This window comes from Sus scrofa, chromosome 1, assembly GCF_000003025.6.
Source record: "Sus scrofa isolate TJ Tabasco breed Duroc chromosome 1, Sscrofa11.1, whole genome shotgun sequence".
In the NCBI taxonomy this organism is placed as follows: domain Eukaryota; kingdom Metazoa; phylum Chordata; class Mammalia; order Artiodactyla; family Suidae; genus Sus; species Sus scrofa.
Genome location: NC_010443.5, coordinates 201,494,379 through 201,516,493, shown reverse-complemented (window position 1 = coordinate 201,516,493; position 22,115 = coordinate 201,494,379). Strand labels below are relative to the sequence as shown.

Here is a 22,115-nt window from a genome sequence, read left to right as displayed (position 1 = left end):
CAGGGTCACAGAGTCACCCACCTCAGCCAGGACAGAAGCATCTGCAAGGTTCCCAATGGCCCCAACCTCAGCCTTCCTCACGGCCCTGGTGCTACTCAGCTGCAATGCCATCTGCTCTCTGGGCTGTGACCTGCCTCAGACCCACAGCCTGGCTCACACCAGGGCCCTGAGGCTCCTGGCACAAATGAGGAGAATCTCTCCCTTCTCCTGCCTGGACCACAGAAGGGACTTTGGATCCCCTCATGAGGCTTTTGGGGGCAACCAGGTCCAGAAGGCTCAAGCCATGGCTCTGGTGCATGAGATGCTCCAGCAGACCTTCCAGCTCTTCAGCACAGAGGGCTCGGCTGCTGCCTGGAATGAGAGCCTCCTGCACCAGTTCTGCACTGGACTGGATCAGCAGCTCAGGGACCTGGAAGCCTGTGTCATGCAGGAGGCGGGGCTGGAAGGGACCCCCCTGCTGGAGGAGGACTCCATCCTGGCTGTGAGGAAATACTTCCACAGACTCACCCTCTATCTGCAAGAGAAGAGCTACAGCCCCTGTGCCTGGGAGATCGTCAGGGCAGAAGTCATGAGATCCTTCTCTTCCTCCAGAAACCTGCAAGACAGACTCAGGAAGAAGGAGTGACAGACACCTGGTTCATCATAGAAATGCTTCTTACAGACTAACAAGCCCATTCTTCCTCCTGTGCTGCCATGTCACGGCCTCTCATTTCTGTATCATCCTGCCGTGAAGGTGACTCAATTTGTCAAAGGTTTTCAGGAGTGTTAACAACATCTTGATCTACTCTATAGGCACTGGTTCTGTACAGATGCCCTTGCTGATCTATGTATTTATCTATTTAAATATTTATTTATTTATCTAAAGATTTATATGGATTCATCCTTATAGATGCCCTTGCTGCCTATTTATTTTTCTATTTAAATACTTATTTATTTACCTATTTATATTATTTAAATTATTTCGGTTCTTAAAGTATTATGTGTACTTTTACATTATTGTTAATAGAAAAAATATGTATTTGTATTTATTTTTTTTCTTTGTTGATGAAATTTTTACTATAGAAAACTTCTTGTGTTTGCTTTTTCTTTAACAAAGAAACAATAAGACTACATGTGTAAGCTGCCTAACACTGGTTGCTATAACTCATCCACCCAGTATAAATAGACTCTCCTTAGAAGTTAAAGTAGACTTCCTCTAAGTCAGGTTGTATGTTATCCTCAAGACACAGAAGTGAACATAATAAATCCAACTCTGCTTTTTTCTATCTTTGATTTTTTTCAAGGAAATAAACCAAAAAACAATAAGTTACAAATATTTAAATATTAATTATTTTTAAATGATACTAATTAGAATTAGACATGAATATCAATTATGCTTAATGCTATAATGAGAAGAAGGGAGGAAACAGAATTTCATCACCAAAAAGGGACCAAGCCATGTGATGATATAAAAATAAAACTATTAGGTATTATCTATCGTTAACTTGTACACATTTGAGTGTATACATCTACTGGAAAATTTAGTAGCAATTTCATGAGCTGTAAAACATGGGGCAGAAGAAGGGATCAAATGAGAAGAGAGTTCAGAACAAGAAAAAGGCTTAAATTTGAGTCCTATGACCTTAACCTTAAAAGGGACGGGATGCCACAAAGGAAATAGGAGGGATGGTCATATGTTAACAGGACAAGAGAGAAGAGTGAGGAGACCATGACTGAAAGACTGAACTGCTTAGAAGACTCTATGCACTCGTGAAAATGTATGTGGAAAGCACCCACTACACTGCAATGGTAGATGGAACTGGTAGCCTTAGTGAGAGCTTGTTCCATGGAATTAATCAGCAGAATCCAGAGTGGGGAAAGTGGAAGGGTGATAAGGTAAAGATAATATTTATAGAAAATAGGTTTGAGACACTTTCCATCTAAATTGGAGGACAGATATAGGGTGGGACCTAGAATAGAATGTGGATGATTTTGTTGTCTGCATTGTTTTCATTTTTGACATGTGTTTGCTTCTGAAGAGAGTTTCATGGATTTGATGAATTGATAACTCATATTGATGTTTAAATTTGATTTACTTAAATCATGACATGTTTAATTGCTTACAATAATAATTTATCATTATTTTGATTAATATGGTGTTGAATGTTCGTAAGCTGCTCTGTACTTGAAACCATCCGCCACATGGGGGACAGATGGACCTGACCTTAGTGAGAGCTGATAGAGGATGATAGGAGTTGACACGACCTCCCATTGGCAGTTTTTCACTTGGGGAGTCACTTCACTACTTTCACTCAGCATAGTCAGATGTGTATTTGTTTTCCTTTTGCCTCAGTGCATCCAAATGCAATGGCAGCTTTCTAAGAAAGTTGAATGGAAAGGGAAAATAAAGGTTCATTCAATATATTAAGGAAAATAAAGTATAGGCCCTTTATGTTCCATTTTTATGTTCCTATTAAACTACTAACCTCAAGATGATAAATTTATTCAGAAATAGCAAGAGAAACTTTGCCCAGAAAAATACCAAATGAAAGCATAAAATAACATAAAGTCTGTGAAATCAGGAAAGCAAAGAAGGCTAATTTTGTCTAGCATCATATGTTGATCATCTTCACTGTGAGATGGAAAATGGTGAACCAAGAGGTCAGGAGAAATGTACTGAATTGTACAGTGATGCTTAAAAATTACTGCCATGTGAGGATCTGATGGGAGGTCAGTGGAGGTTTCTGATGTGAGATCTGATAAAAATCTAAGAATTCTTTGTTAATAATTATTTTGTATAATTATTAGAACTCTGTGCTCATGATACAATAATGAAAAAGATGTAGACCTTTCTCCTATGGTGGGTACTTAGCAAGCAGTTCTAAGGAGGCCATTTTCAAGAAGACCAATCTAGAAAAGTTAAGGCAGCTTGGTTGACATACAGAATAAAAAGAAGAAACAGAGCCCATGACCAGAGCAAAAACAGTCAAAGCTAGCAAGGTAAATGTAAATGCTCATCCTAAAGGCCAATTTACCACAATTCCGTTTACTCTGTACAAAATGTTCAACATTCAGTGGAAACTTAGCATACTAACAGGTGAAAAATACATTTGAATGGACAGAGCAGGGAGTTCCCATTGTGGCTCAGTGGGTTATGAACCTGACTAGTATCCATGAGGATGTGGATTGATCCCTGGCCTGGCTCAGTGGGTTAAGGATCCGGAGTTGCCCTGAACTGTGGTGTATGTAGAAGATGCACTTGGATCTGGCCTTGCTGTGGCTGTTGAATAAGTCAAAGCTGCAGCTTGGATTCAACTCCTGGCCTGGGTGGATTAGACTTCCATTATCCACAGGTGCAGCCCAAAAAGAGCAAGTATCAGTAGACTCAGACAGAGTAGAGAGTTATGAATTAACAGACCAGGAGCTTAAAATAATAGTGATTAATAAGTAAAGCGTTCTAAAGCATTCATTTATTTATTCATCTACTTCATCTCAGTCATAACATGCATGCCATTTAAAATTCTTTTGTTCATGCAACATTATGTTTAAACTTATAATGTGTTCAAATCTAACAAAGTATTTTTACATTATTTTTTATCATATTTTTTTCTTGTTTCATTTATCCAACTCTTCCCCAAAATACATCTTGGTGTTGTTTATTCTTACAAAAAGAAATAGCTAAAATTTACCATTCATAGTAAAAATTGGATGATGAATTGTACTCGTCATTCAATTCTTTGAGCTAATTCAAATTGTACACATTATTCATTTCTTTGAGTTCTTGATTATAATTTAGAACTTCATATTCCTACATTAGATATGTGATAGTTCTGAGAACACAGAGGTGAAAAAAGCAAATGCCAAATATCTTCTTTTGGAGCCTTTACTTTGGAAGAGAAAGAGATACAAAAGCAATTATGCTAAATTATTTCACATGTTAGCCCCCATTACAATGAGAAAAGGAGGCAAAGGGATTCTCTCATCAGAATCTTGAATGACACATCTCAAGAAAGGGAGAAAGCAGATGTGCTATAGAAAGTGCCCAAGAAACATCTAAAGACAGATTTCCCATTGGTAGATGCATATGTGAATCTAGAATCTGCAACAATGAACATCCTGGAGATATTAATTTGCAATTGTTTGTTGCAGTTGCATTATTTGGAAATCAGGACATGGTAAGCAATGTCCTTTCTTACCAGTAGGATGTAGAATGAAAAGATGACCTAAAAGCTTATGAGGACCTTGAACTTTTAAGCCTGAGACAGGAAAGGTGAGCCTGCAAAGGGCACAGAGATGGAGTAATCAGTGCAGTTAGGAGTCAACCAGGGAAGACCAACTTTCAAAAAGCACTGAAAAAGAAAACAAAGGGCTGGAGAATTGCATGAGATGAAACTTAATTATTGACATGTGATAAAGGATCGCATTGCATCTACACTCTGCCAGACACATGTGTGATCCTGTGGGACCACTTAACTTCCCTGAGCCTCAGCTTCCTCAAACATAAAGTAAGTGAAACTATTCCAAGAGGTGTTGTGACAAGTAGGCAATCTAGAACGTTCAAGAGCACTTAGAGTATCACTCACTGAATAAGAGCTAAATAGGTAGTGGTTATTTTCTTGTTTTCAGACAAATATAAAGGGAAATACTGAATTCTCCTATCCCTCTCTTTGTAACTGACTGCAAAACACTGACAGTCAGCAAAACAGGATTGGGAAAGAGTGTCTCATCAATGATATGCAATTATATACAAAATATAATAAATATATATATGGTACATATGCATATAAACAGATACTATAAAATAATACTGCATATATAATAAAGCATATATCTATGTGTTGATTCTGACACCTGGCACACTGCCCTCTCCCTCTCTGCTTTTCTGGATCCCATTCTTTCACTCCATCACCACAATCCTTTTCTTCAGGTAGGAAATCCTCATCCACTCTGCATTAAGCTGTACTGCCCATTCATACAGCTGTTTCCTTTCCCATTAGGGTTTATGGCTGCCAATACCTTCCACCAACTGCAAACAGAAGTTGAGTGAAATTCTAGGTTTGTGAGAAAACCCCCAGATGAATGTCCCAGACTCACCATTGACAACAGAAGGTCCAGTCTGGGCTGGAGGTGAGAGGCAGGCTTGTCCTCTTTGGGAATGACAAGAGCAGGCTGACCTGAAGAGGTCTTGGCCACTGAACAAACAATGGACAACATGAGAGCTTGGAGTTCGGTTATTTGGGAGGACCTTCTGAGGACAGCTTCTCTGATAGCTCTAAGGAACTGCTCCAGGGGGCTGCGGGGTTGGGGGGAGGTCAGTATATATACGATTTTGGTAAATGATGAACCTGCCATCAAAGACACTCTTGGTAGAAGGTTGCTGATCATCATGAGCAGCAGATGTTTTTGTTCATGACTTTACTGCTTTTCAAGGTAAAAGAGGCAAGAAACTGGCTTCATAAAATTTTCTCCTGAAATGATCTACTATCTGAAGGCCTGCACTGTCAGTTTTCCCAGAGCACAGAGTGCCTCCTTCCTGATCCCCACCCTGACCTCCTTTCAGGGTGTAGGAAAGTTCAGTGACTTCATTCCTGTGGAACCAGATGGAGAGTGACACTTATGTTGTCATACTGAAGGAGAAATGTCAGAGTGTATATGGCTAGAAACTGTTAGGTGTTTTTCTTTTTTGTTAAAGTTACAAAAAATAACAAATTTTAAATAGATTTCAGGAATCTGCTCTTGGAGATTAATAAAGTTATTTTTACTATATTTCACTCAAGAAATCAGTCATAAAATCTTCCTTTTTTTTGAATTGGCAGAAAAATCTACTCTCTTCTAACTAATACAGATTTTGTGTATTTTTTTATTACCTTTTTTTTTTATTTTTCCCACTGTACAGCAAGGGGGTCAGGTTATCCTTACATGTATACATTGCAATTACAGTTTTTTCCCCACCCTTTCTTCTGTTGCAACATGAGTATCTAGACATAGTTCTCAATGCTATTCAGCAGGATCTCCTTGTAAATCTATTCTAGGTTATGTCTGATAAGCCCAAGCTCCCGATCCCTCCCACTCCCTCCCCCTCCCATCAGGCAACCTCAAGTCTCTTCTCCAAGTCCATGATTTTCTTTTCTGAGGAGATGTTCATTTGTGCTGGATATTAGATTCCAGTTATAAGTGATATCATATGGTATTTGTCTTTGTCTTTCTGGCTCATTTCACTCAGGATGAGATTCTCTAGTTCCATCCATGTTGCTGCAAATGGCATTATGTCATCCTTTTTTATGGCTGAGTAGTATTCCATTGTGTATATATAACACCTCTTCCGAATCCAATCATCTGTTGATGGACATTTGGATTGTTTCCATGTCCTGGCTATTGTGAATAGTGCTGCAATGAACATGCGGGTGCATGTGTCTCTTTTAAGTAGAGCTTTGTCCGGATAGATGCCCAAGAGTGGGATTGCGGGGTCATATGGAAGTTCTATGTATAGATTTCTAAGGTATCTCCAAACTGTTCTCCATAGTGGCTGTACCAGTTGACATTCCCACCAACAGTGCAGGAGGGTTCCCTTTTCTCCACAGCCCCTCCAGCACTTGCTATTTGTGGATTTATTAATGATGGCCATTCTGACTGGTGTGAGGTGGTATCTCATGGTAGTTTTGATTTGCATTTCTCTTATAATCAGCGATGTTGAGCATTTTTTCATGTGTTTGTTGGCCATCTGTATATCTTCTTTGGAGAAATGTCTATTCAGGTCTTTTGCCCATTTTTCCATTGATTGATTGGTTGTTTTGCTGTTGAGTTGTATTAAGTTGCTTGTATATTCTAGAGATTAAGCCCTTGTCAGTTGCATCATTTGAAACTATTTTCTCCCATTCTGTAAGTTGTCGTTTTGTTTTCTTTTTGGTTTCCTTTGCTGTGCAAAAGCTTTTCAGTTTGATGAGGTCCCATGGGTTTATTTTTGCTCTAATTTCTATTGCTTTGGGAGACTGACCTGAGAAAATATTCATGATGTTGATGTCAGAGAGTGTTTTGCCTATGTTTTCTTCTAGGAGTTTGATGGTGTCCTGTCGTATATTTAAGTCTTTCAGCCATTTGGAGTTTATTTTTGTGCATGGTGTGAGGGTGTGTTCTAGTTTCATTGCTTTGCATACAGCTGTCCAGGTTTCCCAGCAATGCTTGCTGAATAGACTTTCCTTTTCCCATTTGATGTTCCTGCCTCCCTTGTCAAAGATTAATTGACCATAGGTGTCAGGGTTTATTTCCGGATTCTCTATTCTGTTCCATTGGTCTGTCTGTCTGTTTTGGTACCAGTACCACACTGTTCTGATGACTGTGGCTTTGTAGTATTTCTTGAAGTCTGGGAGAGTTATGCCTCCTGCTTGGTTGTTGTTTCTCAGGATTGCTTTGGTGATTCTGGGTCTTTTGTGGTTCCATATAAATGTTTGGATTGTTTGTTCTAGTTCTGTGAACAATGTCATGGGTAATTTGATAGGGATTGCATTGAATCTGTAGATTGCTTTGGGTAGGATGGCCATTTTCACAATATTGATTTTCCCAGTCCAGGAACATGGAATATCTTTCCATTTCTTTACATCTTCTTTGATTTCTTTGATTAAAGTTTTATAGTTCTCGGCATATAGGTCCTTTACCTCTTTGGTCAGGTGTATTCCGAGGTATTTGATTTTGTGAGGTACAATTTTAAAAGGTATCATTTTTTTGTATTCCTTTTCTAATGCTTCATTGCTGGTATACAGAAATGCAACTGACTTCTGAATGTTAATCTTATATCCTGCCACTTTGCTGAATTTATTAATCAGTTCAAGTAGTTTTGGGGTTGAGTCCTTAGGGTTTTCTAGGTATAGTATCATATCATCTGCATACAGTGACAGTTTGATCTCTGCTCTTCCTATATGGATGCCTTTGATTTCTTTTGTTTGTCTAATTGCTATGGCTAAGACTTCCAAAACTATGTTGAAGAGCAGTGGTGAGAGTGGGCATCCCTGTCTTGTTCCAGATTTGAGTGAGAAGGCTTTCAGTTTTTCTCCATTGAGGATTATATTTGCTGTGGGTTTATCATAAATGGCTTTGATTATATTCAGGAATGTTCCCTCTATACCCACTTTGGCGAGGGTCTTGATCATGAATGGATGTTGAACTTTGTCAAATGCTTTTTCTGCATCTATTGAGATGATCATATTATTTTTGACCTTTTTTTTGTTAATGTGGTGTATGATGCTGATTGATTTGCATATGTTGAACCATCCTTGTGAACCTGGGATGAACCCAACCTGGTCATGGTGTATAATTTTTTTGATATGTTGTTGGATTCGGTTGGCTAAGATTTTGTTGAGAAGTTTTGCATCTATATTCATCAATGATATTGGCCGATAGTTTTCTTTTTTGGTGGTATCTCTGCCTGGTTTTGGAATGAGGGTGATGGTGGCCTCATAGAATGTCTTTGGGAGTATTCCTTCTTCTTAAAACTTTTGAAAGAGTTTAAGGAGGATGGGCACCAATTCCTCTTTATATGTTTGATGAAATTCACCTGTGAAGCCATCTGGTCCTGGACTTTTATTTGTAGGGAGTGATTTTATGACCTCTTCAATTTCATTTCTAGTGATCGGTCTGTTCAGTTGGTCTGTTTCTGCTTGATTCAGTTTTGGCAAGCTGTAAGATTCTAGAAAATTGTCCATTTCTTCCAGATTGTCAAACTTGTTGCCATACAGTTGTTCATAGTATTCTCTTATGGTTTTTTGTATTTCTGCTGTATCCGTTGTGATTTCTCCTTTTTCATTTATAATTTTGGTTATTTGGGTTCTTTCTCTCCTCTTTTTAGTGAGTCTGGCCAGGGGTTTGTCCATTTTGTTCACCTTTTCAAAGAACCAGCTCTTGGTTTTATTAATTTTCTCTATTGATTTTTGAGTCTCTATTTTATTGATTTCTTCTTTGATCTTTATAATTTCCTTCCTTCTGCTGACTTTAGGACTTTTTTGTTCTTCTTTTTCTAATTCGTTTAGGTGGAGGGTTAAGTTGTCAATTTGGGATCTTTCTTCTTTTTTGAGAAAGGCCTGGATTGCTATAAATTTCCCTCTGAGCACTGCTTTCGCAGCATCCCATAGATTTTGAGAGGTTGTGTCTTCATTATCATTTGTTTCAAGGTATTTTTTAATTTCCTTCTTGATTTCCTCATTGACCCATTGGTTTTTTAGTAGCATGTTGTTTAGTCTCCATGGAGTAGGTTTTTTTCTCTTTCCTTTTCCCATGGTCGGTTTCTAATTTCATGGCATTGTGGTCAGAGAATATACTTGAGATAATTTCTATGCTCCGAAATTTACTGAGATTCGCTTTGTGTCCCAATATGTGGTCGATTCTTGAGAATGTTCCATGAGCATTTGAGAAGAATGTGTATTCTGATTTTTTTGGATGTAGTGTCCTGAAGATATCAATTAAGTCTAACTTTTCTATTGTTTCCTTTAGGATCTCTGTTGCTTTATTGGTTTTCTGTCTAGAGGATCTGTCCATTGATGTGAGGGGGGTATTAAGGTCTCCTACTATGATTGTATTCTCATCAATATCTCCCTTTATGTCTGTTAATATTTGTTGTATGTATCTGGGTGCTCCTATGTTTGGGGCATATATGTTGATGATAGCAACATCCTCTCCTTGGATGGATCCCTTAATCATTAAGTAGTGTCCTTCTTTGTCTTTCTTTATGTCTTTTGTTTTAAAGTCTATTTTGTCTGATATGAGTGTTGCGACTCCTGCTTTTCTGTCATGTCTATTGGCGTGAAATACTTTTCCCCACCCTTTCACTTTCAATCTATATGTATCTTTTGTCCTAAGGTGAGTTTCTTGTAGGCAGCATATTGAAGGTTTTTGCCTTTTTATCCACTCAGCCACTCTGTGTCTTTTGATTGGGGCATTCAGTCCATTGACATTTAAGGTGATAATTGATAGATGATTATTTATTGCCATTTGAACCTCGGGTTCCAGTTGATTCTATGGTTCTCCATTCTTCCTTTCGTTTTTTTTTTTTTTTTTTTTTGGTTGGATGGTCTCCTGTTATTATCTGCTTGAGTGTGTTTATTATTTTTTCATTTTTTGCAAATGCAATATTTGGTTTTGGCTTGTGGTTGCCCTGTTTTTTAAGTATGCTAACCCCTTCCCATAATTGTGTGTTTTAGCCTGATGGTCCTGTAAGTTCAAACACTTCATTACTATATTAAAATTAAGAAGAGAGACACACACATACAAACAAAAAGGGATGTTACCTCCTAACATCCCTTGCCCACATTTTATGGTTTTGATGACTCTTTTTTATTTTTTTCTTTTTAATTTTATTTTGTTTGAAGCATGTTCATGATTAAATCTGTATGCTGGCTTATTTGAGTGACTGCTCTCTGATTGCGGTTTCCTCAGTCCTAGTTCTTCCTCTTCTTCTTCTTCGTTTTTTTTTTTTTTTCTTTTCTTTCTTCTTCCCTTTCCTTCCTTTCTTTTTGGTTTAGAGAAGCCCTTTCAATATTTCCTTTAACCTGGGTTTTGTGTTGCTGTATTCTTTAAGTTTTTGTTTGTTGGGAAAAATTTTTATTTCCCCTTCTATTTTAAATGATATTCTTGCTGGATAGAGTATTCTAGGTTGCATATTTTTTCCTTTTAGCACTTTAAATATCTCTTGCCATTCCCTCCTGGCCTGTAGTGTTTCTGTAGAGAAATCAGCTGATATTCTTATGGGGGTTCCCTTGTAGGTAACATTCTGTTTTTCTCTTGCTGCCTTGAGGATCCTCTCTTTATCACTAACTTTTGCCATTTTTATTATGATGTGTATTGGTGTGGGTCTGTTTGGGTTCAGTTTGTTTGGGGCCCTCTGTGCTTCTTGTATCTTGAATCCAGTATCCTTTAGATTTGGGAAGTTTCCAGCGATAATTTCTTCAAATATGTTTTCCATTCCCTTATCTTTTTCTACTCCTTCTGGAATTCCTATTATGCATAGATTGGCCCGCTTTATATTATCCCATAGGTCTCTTATATTGCTTTCCAGTTTTTTGATTCGGTTTTCTGTCTGTTGACCGGATTGAGTGATTTCCATTATTCTATCTTCCATATCACTGATTCGTTCTTCTGCATTATTCATTCTGGTTTTTACTGCCCCTAGTTCAGTTTGCATCTCTGCAAATGAATGTTCTAGTTTTTCTTGGCTCCTCCTTATATTTTCCAGTTCCTTTCTGAGGGTATCTGCATTACTGTTCATATCTTCTCTTAATTCCTTCAGTATTTTCACTATTTCTCTTTTGAACTCCAGGTCTGTCTGACTGCAGAGATCTGTTTCATTGCTGACTGTTTTAGGTGAGTTCTCCTGTTGGTTTGACTGGGGGTGGTTTCTCAGCTTCTTCATCTTGCTTGTTGTTTTCTTTCTCCTGAGGGAGTTGTACTCTCCGTGATTGGGCAGTGTTTGCCTTGTCACTGCCGTGGAATATTTCCTGAGGGCTGGCGTTGTTGGTCAATCTTTTTTGAGGCAGTGTGGCTTTTCTGGAGTGTCGATGGGGCTAACAGTGTTTCTTTGAAGCAAAGGAGGACTTCCTGAGGGCAGACAGGACTGGGAGGTCCACACCGGATGGTAGCAGATTTCACTTGGCCCTGCAGAGCTTGCTCTGGTGTTTTTAGGCTGTGGGGTTCTTGCAGGGGTTTGGCGGTGTTGGGCAGCTGCTCTTCAGGGGTGCATCACCCCCTGGGGGCTGGAGAAGCTATCTGGGTCACTGAGAACCTAAGAGGCTCTTCCCTAGGGCAGCCCAACTCAGAAGGATAGCCTGCGAATGTAGGCGGATCTTTTCACAGTCTGGCCAAGCTTGTTGCAGCTTTTCTGGGCTGCAGGGGCTCTTCCAGGGGGCTGGTGGTGCTGAGCAGTTATTTCACGGGAGTGGAGCACCCCCTGGGGGCTTTGGCGGGTAGTAGGGCTGTTGGAGACCCAAGAGGCTGCTCTCCAGGGCAGCCCAACTCAGAAGAACCGTCTGAGATCTTTTCCCGACTCGGCCAGGCTTGTTGCAGCTTTTCTGGGCTGCAGGGGGTCCTGCCTGGAGCTGGCAGTCCTATGCAGCTGGTCCACTAGAGCATCCCCTGGGGGCTTGGGCGGGTAGCAGGGCCGTTGGAAACCGAAGAGGCTCCTCCCTGGGGAAACCCGACTCAGAAAAACCGTCCGAGAATTAGGCCGATCTATTCACTGCCTGGCTAGGCTTGTTCTAGCTTTTCTGGGCTGCAGGCCTTTTCTCAGGGGCTGGTGGTGTTTGGTGCTGCTCTGCAGAAGTGTAGCCCCTCCAAAGGGCAAGCAGGCCTGTGCAGGGACAGCCCCTGCAGTGGTAGGCTTCAGGCAATTGTTGAGGCCAGCCCTCCTGGATGGCAGGCAGCCCCAGGTTCAGCGAGAGCGTAGGGGGTGGCGGGAGTGGGGGGAGGGGATGCACTGGGAAGCACAGCTTTCAGCTAGCTAGCAGGCCTGTAAGCTTGCTGTGGTGTGGGGGGTATTCTATGGGGACCCACCCCTTCTTCTCTCCCCTCCCCAGCAGAGGCGTAGACCAGGCTCTTCTCCCAGGTTCCCTCTGATGCAGCTTTCCACTTCCCCGCTCCTAGAGTATTGTTCCCATCCTCTGGGACAGCTTTGTTTTCTAGTCTCCCAGGCAGTCTCTGCCCCGTCAACTGGTTTCTAGACCTCCCAAGCAGTTTCCGCTCTGCCCCGCCCCCCTAGCCTGGGGACTAACCTCTGGAGCCGAGGTCTCGGTGCCCAACCCCCACCCAGGTGTCCCCTGGCCCTTTCTCAGGGACTAACCTTCGGAAGCGAGGTCTCGGTGCCCAGCCCCCACCCAGGCGTCTCAATTTTTGGTGACTGTGCCCGTAGTTCAGATGGTCTATTGGGCTCTTGATCGGCTTTTCCGTACTCCAACTTACTGCTACACTCTTCTCTGCATCTGGAGATTCCTCCGGTTAGTTTGATCTTTCGCCCGGTAGGTGAGTTTCCAGGGTGAGGGATCCCTTTCTCCTCTGCAGTTCCCTTTCGGGAGCGCCTGTCCCGCTCGGATTCACCTTCTCTCACTCTCCTCTTTTCTCCTGTTCTGCCCAATAATGTCACGAACTTCTTGCCGTTATTGGAGTTTAGGTTCCTCTGCCAGCGATTGGTTGCTCCTCTGTGCGAGTCATTTACTCTGTAGATGTGCTTTTTTTTGTTGTGTTTGTGGGAGAGGGTGAGCGTGTCCCCCTACTCCTCCGCCATCTTGTCCTCTCCTCAGATTTTGTGTATTTTTCATTACAATGTAAAGACACTTCAGACCACACCGCCTGTTGTCCAAACAAAGCAACACATAGCTACACTCTGGCATCTGAAGTGTAAGTAAGCATCTTTTGTCATCATATGCTCTTCCCTCTAATTATTTCATTCATTCCTAAAGATTATATTATTTTCCAACTTTCCCCTTCTTTAATGGGCTCCTCCAGACAAATTATTGGAAACTTCCTCACTCAGGTTTGTCCCTGTATATTAGGTACATCTGTCCGTATTTATATTTTTCTCCAGTTGTATAAGTGAATGTGATCCAAATAGGGTTAATGAGAAAATAGAGTTAATATTTGAAAAAAATTACAAAGTGGTTAGTCCATGATAAAGAAGCAACAAAATTCAGTTATTAGTCCTTAATATCATAATTACTATTATCCAGATTAAGATCAGGATCTTCTGAAATCTACTATTTTCCTTCCTTGTAATTCTAGTTTTTCTCAAAGCACACTTTACATTGCCTGAGTGGATTTATGAACTAGACAGATGCTCAGCAAGGCTGATCTCCAAGATCCTGCCAGAGAGGTTAGCCTTCTAGCAACTGGGGTTCTTGTTTCTAAGCTCTCTTACACACTCTTTTTGTTTAGCCCCCCCCCCCCGAGGTATATGTGAGTTCCCAGGCTAGGGGTTATATTGGGGCTACAACGACTGCAACACAGGATCTGAGCCACATCTGCCACCTAAGCCACAGCATGCAGCAACGTGCAGTCCTTACCCCACTGAGCAATACCTGGGATCGAACCTGCATCCTCATGGATACGATTCAGGTCCACTAACCACTGACCCACAATGGGAACTCCTAACTCTTCTTTCTAACAATCTAGTCAAGTTGAGGTTCTGTGAAAGTGGTTTCATTAACCTGACTTGAGTAAAAATTATTTCAGACTGTCACTGAGTCAAGAAAAATTATCAAACATAGTAATTCTCTCAATTAAAAACAAGTAAGGAAATAATTTTGAAAATAGTGGAGTTTGCTCCCATTAAAGCCAGGAAGGAAAAACTAAATTATGCTTTTAGTATACAGAAAGTAAATTTTAAATAGTTTTTTAATAAAATACTGTCATTTTCTTTGTTTAATAATTATTATTTCAAAAAACTATTTTCATTAAAAAAAATTATTTTGGGCCATGCCAGGGATCCAACCTGTGCCACAGCAGCCACTCTGAATCCCAGCAGTGACAAGGCTGGGTCTTTAACCACTAGGGCACCCGGGAACTTGCCATAAAACTATTTGAAAAATAGACATTAAAAAATGTTTACTGTAAAATAAATATAAATTAAAAAAAATATTAATTTTAATATATAAAAAATAAAATGTTTTGGGTTTTTAAGCATTCCTCCTTTTCAGCTCTTCAATATCGTCTCCACCGCTTTAACCACTTTAACCCTGTATCTTTGAAAGACAACAGGAAAGTCACAGACATCTAGGGGCAGAGCTTGCTTGCCCTTGCCCTGGGCGGTGGCGGAGCTCCAACTCACCCCCAGGGCTTTCCCATCACTGCCCAGTCCCCCCATCGCTGCAGCGTCCCAATTTTCTCTTGAGCTGTTTGCATAGCACCGGAAAGGAGTCCTAATCTCTAAAATTGGCTACAATTTATTCCGATTCTGAGCCTCAGATCCCTCAAAAAACGGATTCTTTCCTAAAAAGGCCATACTAAAGATCCTGGGCGAAAACAATGTAAAAACTCAGGAGAAAGTCCAGAAAATCCAAGCTTCCGTTCTCCCTACCAGAGAAAAATGTCGCTGGCAGGACCGCGACAAGGTTCCCTCCTCAGCACTCAGCACCACGAAAAATGCAGGGTCTTTTCTCACTATTAAATCACCACAAAATTGCTCAGTGAGATGGGGATGTCCTTCTCTCTTTCATTCCCCCCCCCCCCCCCCCCCCCCCCCCCCCCCCCCCCCCCCCCGGCCAGGGACACTGAAAGCAAAAACTGGGAGTCAGCATTTCCCTAATACCATAAAAAGACATCCTACGCCCTCTGGCGGCCGCCCAGAGAAACACGTTGCCTGGGATTCCAGAGAAGGAACATTTGGGCTAATTATTGAGCGGTGCCCGCTCGCTCCCCGGCGGCCGTTTGAAGAACCACTGAAATTCTCAATGGCCCAGATCTACTTGCTAGTAGCAGGAGTGATGCTCTGCTCCGCCACTACTTGCTCTCTTGGCCAGAACTTGTCTGGGATCCCTAGTCAAGTAAAGGGGAAAATGTCCACATATTTGAGGCTGATGAAAAAGATCCCCTCAGTTATGCCTAAAGGAAAGAACTGATTTCAAATTTTCCTGGAAATGAGAAAATAACACCCCAATCCAGATGACTCAAGCCACCCGTTACCACCATCTGATACTCCAGCAGATCGGCAACCTCCTCAACATAGAGGAGAGCCGAGCTGCTTGGAACAACACCCTCTTTGATCAGCTTCTCTCTCAGCTTCATCACAGCCTGGAACAACTGTGGAAGCAAATGGAAGAAGATAACCTGGCTTGTCCCTATTTGGAAATTGTTGTCCAGAAATATTTTCAAAGAATCTATAGCTATCCGAAAGAAAAGGGATATAGCCTCTGTGGCTGGGAGATTGTCAGAGTCAAAATTGAAGTGTCTTTCCCTCATGTAACAATCCTCAAAGAAAAGTCAAGAGAGAAAAAAGTCATACTTGTGACATGCCCTAATCTGTCATATTATTGCTTGTTTTACCCTCCAAGCAACCTTGACTCATATTTCCACAAATGCTGAAAACTATTTGACATGAAAATCATGAATTTACAAACACATGTTTAAAGAGATGAATATAATCTGTTTCCCTAGATAAATATTTTATAAAGTAATTTCTTAAATCTGATTAGGTTATCGGTGCCATTTGTGATTCCTATGTATGAAGTTTATTTTAATGGAAAGGTTATTAGGATAGTTTGTTGTTAAAGATATTTGTCAAATAACTTCATGCTAGATGTTGTAACATGTAACAGAAGACTGTCAGGATTCTGATCATAACATATATTTATCTTTCCTTTGTATCAGAGCACAATTCTGGCATAACTCATCAGATGACTTTTTTAGTTGGCTCTTTTCCAAACAGTGATTCAGTGACATGGGTACCCTCCATTGTGTGACTTCAGCATTTTTAGCATTTGACCCAAATTTGTCTAGATCATTTCAGTCTATTCTAGTCTGAGGTAAATGGTAAAAGTATGGTGGCTCACACGGAATATTTACAAGGGATGGGACAGTACAGGGCAGTATCACTTCTACTCATATTAGCTGGTCTGAATTGATGCTCATGGGAATACAAGTGGCAAAGAAGCTGGAAGATTATTAGATCACTAATGGAGACTAATGGAGAGGACACAAGTTCAGTGACTAAGACCACCCTATATTTTACATTTTTTGTGCTAATGACATTCTAGGCAGGAATAAAAAAAAAAACCAATGTTCTTGCTTGAACACACTTTTTAAAAATCTATCTGAATCAAAGTCTGATTAAACAGTTTCAGCTTAGGGGAGATGAAGGTAATTCAGAGGTCACAGTATCACTGACTCCGAAAGAAGCATTCAAATTGATTCCCAAAGGCATAGGCTAATGAGGAAAACACCTGCATGTGTGGAGATAATAAAAATTGTTTTCTTCTTACCTGAGGATACAAGAAAAGTATGATCAGGCAGCTCCTTGCAAGTACTTGAGGATCACTGAACTAGAGTGAGAGTGAGTTTTCCATTTATAGCCAGTCCTGTTTCTTATTCTATTTTCTGAATATTGAAAATGCAAAGTTGAAGATAATAGTCCTGCAAATAATCTTAAAAAAAAAACCCTCACAATATTCCATTATAACTTCTCTTATAGAATGAGGAAGAATTTATAAAGTATATTTACCTTATTGTCCTCTCATATCATTTCTACTAATGTATGTTAGTATTATTCCTTCTCCTATTATTACCATGATTGTTCCCTTGATGAACATTGATTGAGGTCCTGAAATGAAAGGGGATGGTCTATAGGTCTAGGAAAGAGGGTTGTGTCAGATGGTTTCTGTGCCTTTGGTTATCTCACAGACTCCTGGGAGATATTCTGAGGATACAATAGGTCAGGTCATGTCTTAGTCTCTTCCTGCTTCTTCAACAGAGTAGCAAAGACTGGGTAGTTTGCAGAGAACAGAAATGTATTGCTCACAGTTCTAGAGTCTGAAAATCCAATATGAGGGTGTCAGTGTGGTGGGGTTCTGGTTGACAGCCTGCTTCAGGTCTCACACTGCAGAGTCTCCTGTAACCTCACAGGGCAGAAGAGTGAGGGGTTTATCTCAGACCTCTTTTATTAGGGCACTGATTCCACTTGTGAGGCCTCTATCCTCATCCTCTAATCAGCTTCCAAAGACCCACCACTTAATACCAACACTTTGGTGGTTTGGACTTCAACATATGAATTTTGTGGGCACTCAAAACTTCAGAGCATAAAGGTCACTAAAAAAAAAATCCTAGCATGTAAAAGCGAGGATATAGTCACGCTGCATAAATAAAGAACAAAGAGCAGGTTGGCATGTCAAAAGAGCAGACCAAGGACTTAGAATTCAACCTCTTGCTTTTCACCTGAAGGAATGCTCTATTTCATGCCAATTTTTGGAAATCAAACTGAAATGGAATGGAATGAAGAAAATACATGAAGCAAGTGATCATTCATCATCTTTGTGAGGAGTCTTCAAAGTAGCTCCCTGATAAAGGTAGTAACTTCCCCATCATTGAAGATCCACCAAGGATTATGCAGTAAATTTTCTCCTGGCTGTGAGCTGTGTGAATCAGTGAGAGTTTGAGTCTAGATATGTGTCCCTTTCTAACACCAGACCAGCGATTTTTTGTTGTGACAAACTGAGGGCAAGCTGGACATAAGGCCATTCTCCTGAGTTTAGTATGATGCTAATCAAAGGCAGAAAATGGTGCTTTTATTACAAAACTGAATCCCCAGAGCCCTATGCATCTTAAAGGAAAGAGAATCCTGGTGGTTTGAGCAATAAACTCAGTGGGTATTATTAATACCAGTAGGAGAAGCATGGAGATATTAGCCATTGTCACAGCAAATATGGCTGTGATAAAAGGAAATAATTTGGTCATTCATAAATGCCTTCCCATAGGAGGAGAAAAATCTTCTGCTTTAGTGAAAATTATTTATTGAGTGAGTACACTGGGCCTGGTGCCAAGGGTACCACAGAGAAAATGGTTAGACATGGTAATTCTCTCAACTAAAAACAAGTAATCTTGGAGTTCCCTGGTGGGTTAATGAGTTAAGGATCCAGCCTTGTCACTGCTGTGGCTCGGGTTCCATCCCTGGCTGGAGAACTTCTGCATGCCTTAGGCATGGCCAAAAAAAATAAAAAATAAATAAAAATATCCCAAACCACAAATAATCTTGAAAATATAAATGAGTTTTGTTTCCATTAAACATAGAAACATAAAATTATATTAAATGCTTTATTTATTTATTTATTACTTTGGCCACACTCCAGACATGCAGAGGATTCTGGCCAGAGATCAAATTCGCACCACAGCAGAGACCTAGGCTGTTGCAGTGACACTGTGAGATCCTTAACCTGCTTTTCCACAAGAGGACTCCTTAAATACTTGTTTTAATATAAAGAAAATAGCGTTTAAACAAAGTTTAACAAAATGCTGTTTTAATATTCAAATAGATTTTAATATTATGTTAAATATTTAATATTTAAATTATTTAAAAATAAATATATTGAAATTTAATATTTAAAATATTTTAACATAAATATACTGAAAAATAGAAGTTAAAATATTAAATTTAATTTTATGTAATATAATATATATATTACTATATAATACATAATATATACTACTATATTGTAATATATAATATATACTATTATATTATGATATATAATATATACTATTATAATATATAATACAATATAATATAATATATTACATATTATATAGTATGAAATTTAAATGTTAATTTAAATTTTAATATTATGCTTAATATTTAAATTATTTTGACATTGAAATTTAATATTTAAAATATTTTAACAAGTATTTTGAAAAATACAAAGGTTAAAACATTAATTTAAATTGATAAAATATGATAAAGATAAAATTAAAAATATAAAGTATAAAATGTTATGACTTTAAAAATATTCGTACCTTTCAGTTATTCAGTACTTTGCCCTCCACTTTAACCTTGTAGCCTTGAAAGACTCCAGGAAAGTCACAGAACATCTAGTAGCACAACTTACCTGTCCTAGGGCCCCAGTGGTGGCCGCACTCAGACTCAAACCAGGGCGTCCCCAACACTGCCCAGTCATCCCGCCGCCGCGGCAGCTGCCTCAGCCGCCGCCGCCACCCCCACGGCAGCAGCTGCGGCCTCCTTTCTCTGGGCTGTCACTGAATCGCACCAAAAACCTGAAGAGCTTGAATCTGTAAAATCGGCTACAACTCACTCTACTTCCAATCCTCAGATTACTCAGTGAACGAATTTTCTTTAGTACAAATGGCCTCGCTGAAGTTTCTGTACTAAAATAACTCACATAACAGAGGAAAGCCAAGAAAACGCGAAGTTCCATTTTCCCTGGAGGAGCCGCCGAAAAATATGTCATGTTTATATTTTTGGCCCATAAAAATGCACCGGAAGAGGAGGGGGAGTTCCCCGTTGTGGCTCAGTGGTTAATGAATCCGCCTAGGAACCATGAGGCTGAGGGTTAGATCCCTGGCCTCGCTGAGGGGGTTAAGGAGCTGGTGTTGCCATGAGCTGTGCAGAACAGAGGTGTCTCTGCGGAGGCTGGCAGCTACAGCTCCGGGTTAGACCCCTAGCCTGGGAACCTCCATATGCCGCGGGTGCGGCCCTAAAAAAGACAAAAAGACCAAAAAAAAAAAAAAAAAAAATCCCTGAAGGAACCGTGGAAAAGTGTTTCTTTCACGTTTATATTTTTTGTCCATAAAAATGCCCTGGCTGGGCGGTGATCTCTCAACAATCACAGCCTCAGGAAGGAAGGTTTTCCCCAGCCCCACACTATTAAAGCAGCACAAAGTTGCTCTCCGAGGCCAGGATGCCCTTGCTTTCTCACAGCAGGACCCACTGAAGGTGCAAACGCCCAGGTCTGGAGTGCCCAAACCAACCCCATAAAAAGATATCTTGCGCCCTCTTGCGCTCGCTTGGAGAAGCACGCTGCCCGAAGACCCAGCTAAAGAACCTCTGAGCAAATTGCTTAGTAGTGCCCGTGCGCTCCCTGGCGGCCGTCTGGTGAATCACTGAAATTCTCAATGGCTCAGATTTACTTGGTAATGGCAGGAGTGATGCTCTGCTCCATCTCTGTTTGCTTTCTTGACCAGAACTTGTCTGCTGTCCATTGCGTAGAGAAGAGGGAAATCTTCAAACATTTGCAAGAGATGAAAAAGATCCCTTCTCAGTTATGCGTAAAGGACAGAATCGACTTCAAATTTCCTTGGAAAAGAGAGAGTATCACCCAAATCCAGAAGACTGAAGGCACCTGTTACTGCTATCTGATGCTTCAGCAGATCTCCAGTGTCTTCTCCAAAAAGGACAGCCGTGCTGCTTGGAACACCACCCTCCTCGATCAACTACTCTCTAGCCTTGATCTGGGCCTGAGAAGACTGGAGCATATGAAAAAAGACAATATGGATTGTCCCCATGTAGGATCTGCTCTCCGAAAGTATTTCCAAGGAATCCAACTCTACCTGAAGGAAAAGAAATACAGCCCCTGTGCCTGGGAGATTGTCAGAGTAGAAATCTGAAAGGTGCTTTTCTCTTACGTAAGAATCCTCAAAGAAAAGTCTACATAAAGAAGATTTTTATACTCGTGACACTCTAATCAATCACATTATTATTCGCTTAAGCCTCCAAAGCAACCTGTACTCACATTACCTCATGAGCTGAAAGATTTCTGAACTGACCGGTAACCCTGGTAGCTCAGTGGGTTAAGGATTCAGTATTGTCACTGCTGTGGCTCTCTTTGCAGTTGTGGCTCAGGTTCAGTTCCTGGGCCCAGAATTTCTGCATCCTGCAGGTAGGAACCAAAAAAAAAAAAAAAAAAAAAAAAAAAAGGAAAAAAAATCTGAAATGAAAATGATGATTTTACAAAAAAATATGTTTAGACAGAAGCAATTCCTTTTTGTAAAAAATAATTTTATAACAGTTTAAAAATGTTTTATTTGTGGGGGATTTGATATTTTCAACCTATGAGTTTATTTTTTTATGGGAAGGTTTTTGGAATAGTATGTTGTTAAAGATATTTGCCAGTTAACTTAATGATAGCTGCTGTAACGGGTAAACAGAAAACTGTCAGGAATTTTATCATAAAAGAAATTTGCCTTTCTTCCTTTACGAGCACAATGCAGGCATTTCTGATCACATAAAAATTCTGACCTGCTCTGCCAGAGTCCAGCTCTGGCAGCCAGGGAGTGCACATCCTGAAAGGAGAGGGGTGGCATCAGCGTATGCACACAGAGACAGCCTCTTTGTCCCTTCTTTCAGGGCACTGGATTGCTCAAACTTTATTGGCATAGATGGTTGTTATATAGACAGTTTCTAACTACAGATTACATCATATTGTTAAAAGCACATTGGTTAATTTTTACATTTTGTTTTCCAATCACATGGTACAGTAGCCTTACATCATGTTTTAAAAATCTTTAACTTAACTAAATTTAGCGAGTACAATTCAAAGGCAAACAGGCACAAACACATCATGTGGGAAAGAGGAGACCCAGCACAAACCATCTTATGGCCAGCCAATTTCCCACAAGCTGAAGAGGCTACAGACACAACAAATCTTACCTTCAGACCAGTGCCTATC

At 40.2% G+C, this 22,115-nt stretch overlaps 2 protein-coding genes and 1 pseudogene across 2 annotated transcripts; all 3 read left to right on the top strand.

The window, feature by feature from the left end:
- IFNA1 (interferon, alpha 1) lies at positions 17-659 on the top strand. The gene has a single exon (NM_214393.1). It carries the CDS (start codon positions 56-58, stop codon positions 623-625), a length of 570 nt encoding a protein of 189 aa, NP_999558.1. The 5' UTR covers positions 17-55; the 3' UTR covers positions 626-659.
- LOC110255447 lies at positions 15,399-15,910 on the top strand (annotated as a pseudogene).
- On the top strand, positions 20,119-21,054 carry IFN-DELTA-2 (interferon-delta-2). Its single transcript, XM_021063028.1, has one exon. The coding sequence runs from the start codon at positions 20,563-20,565 to the stop codon at positions 21,052-21,054; it is 492 nt and encodes a 163-aa protein (XP_020918687.1). The 5' UTR covers positions 20,119-20,562.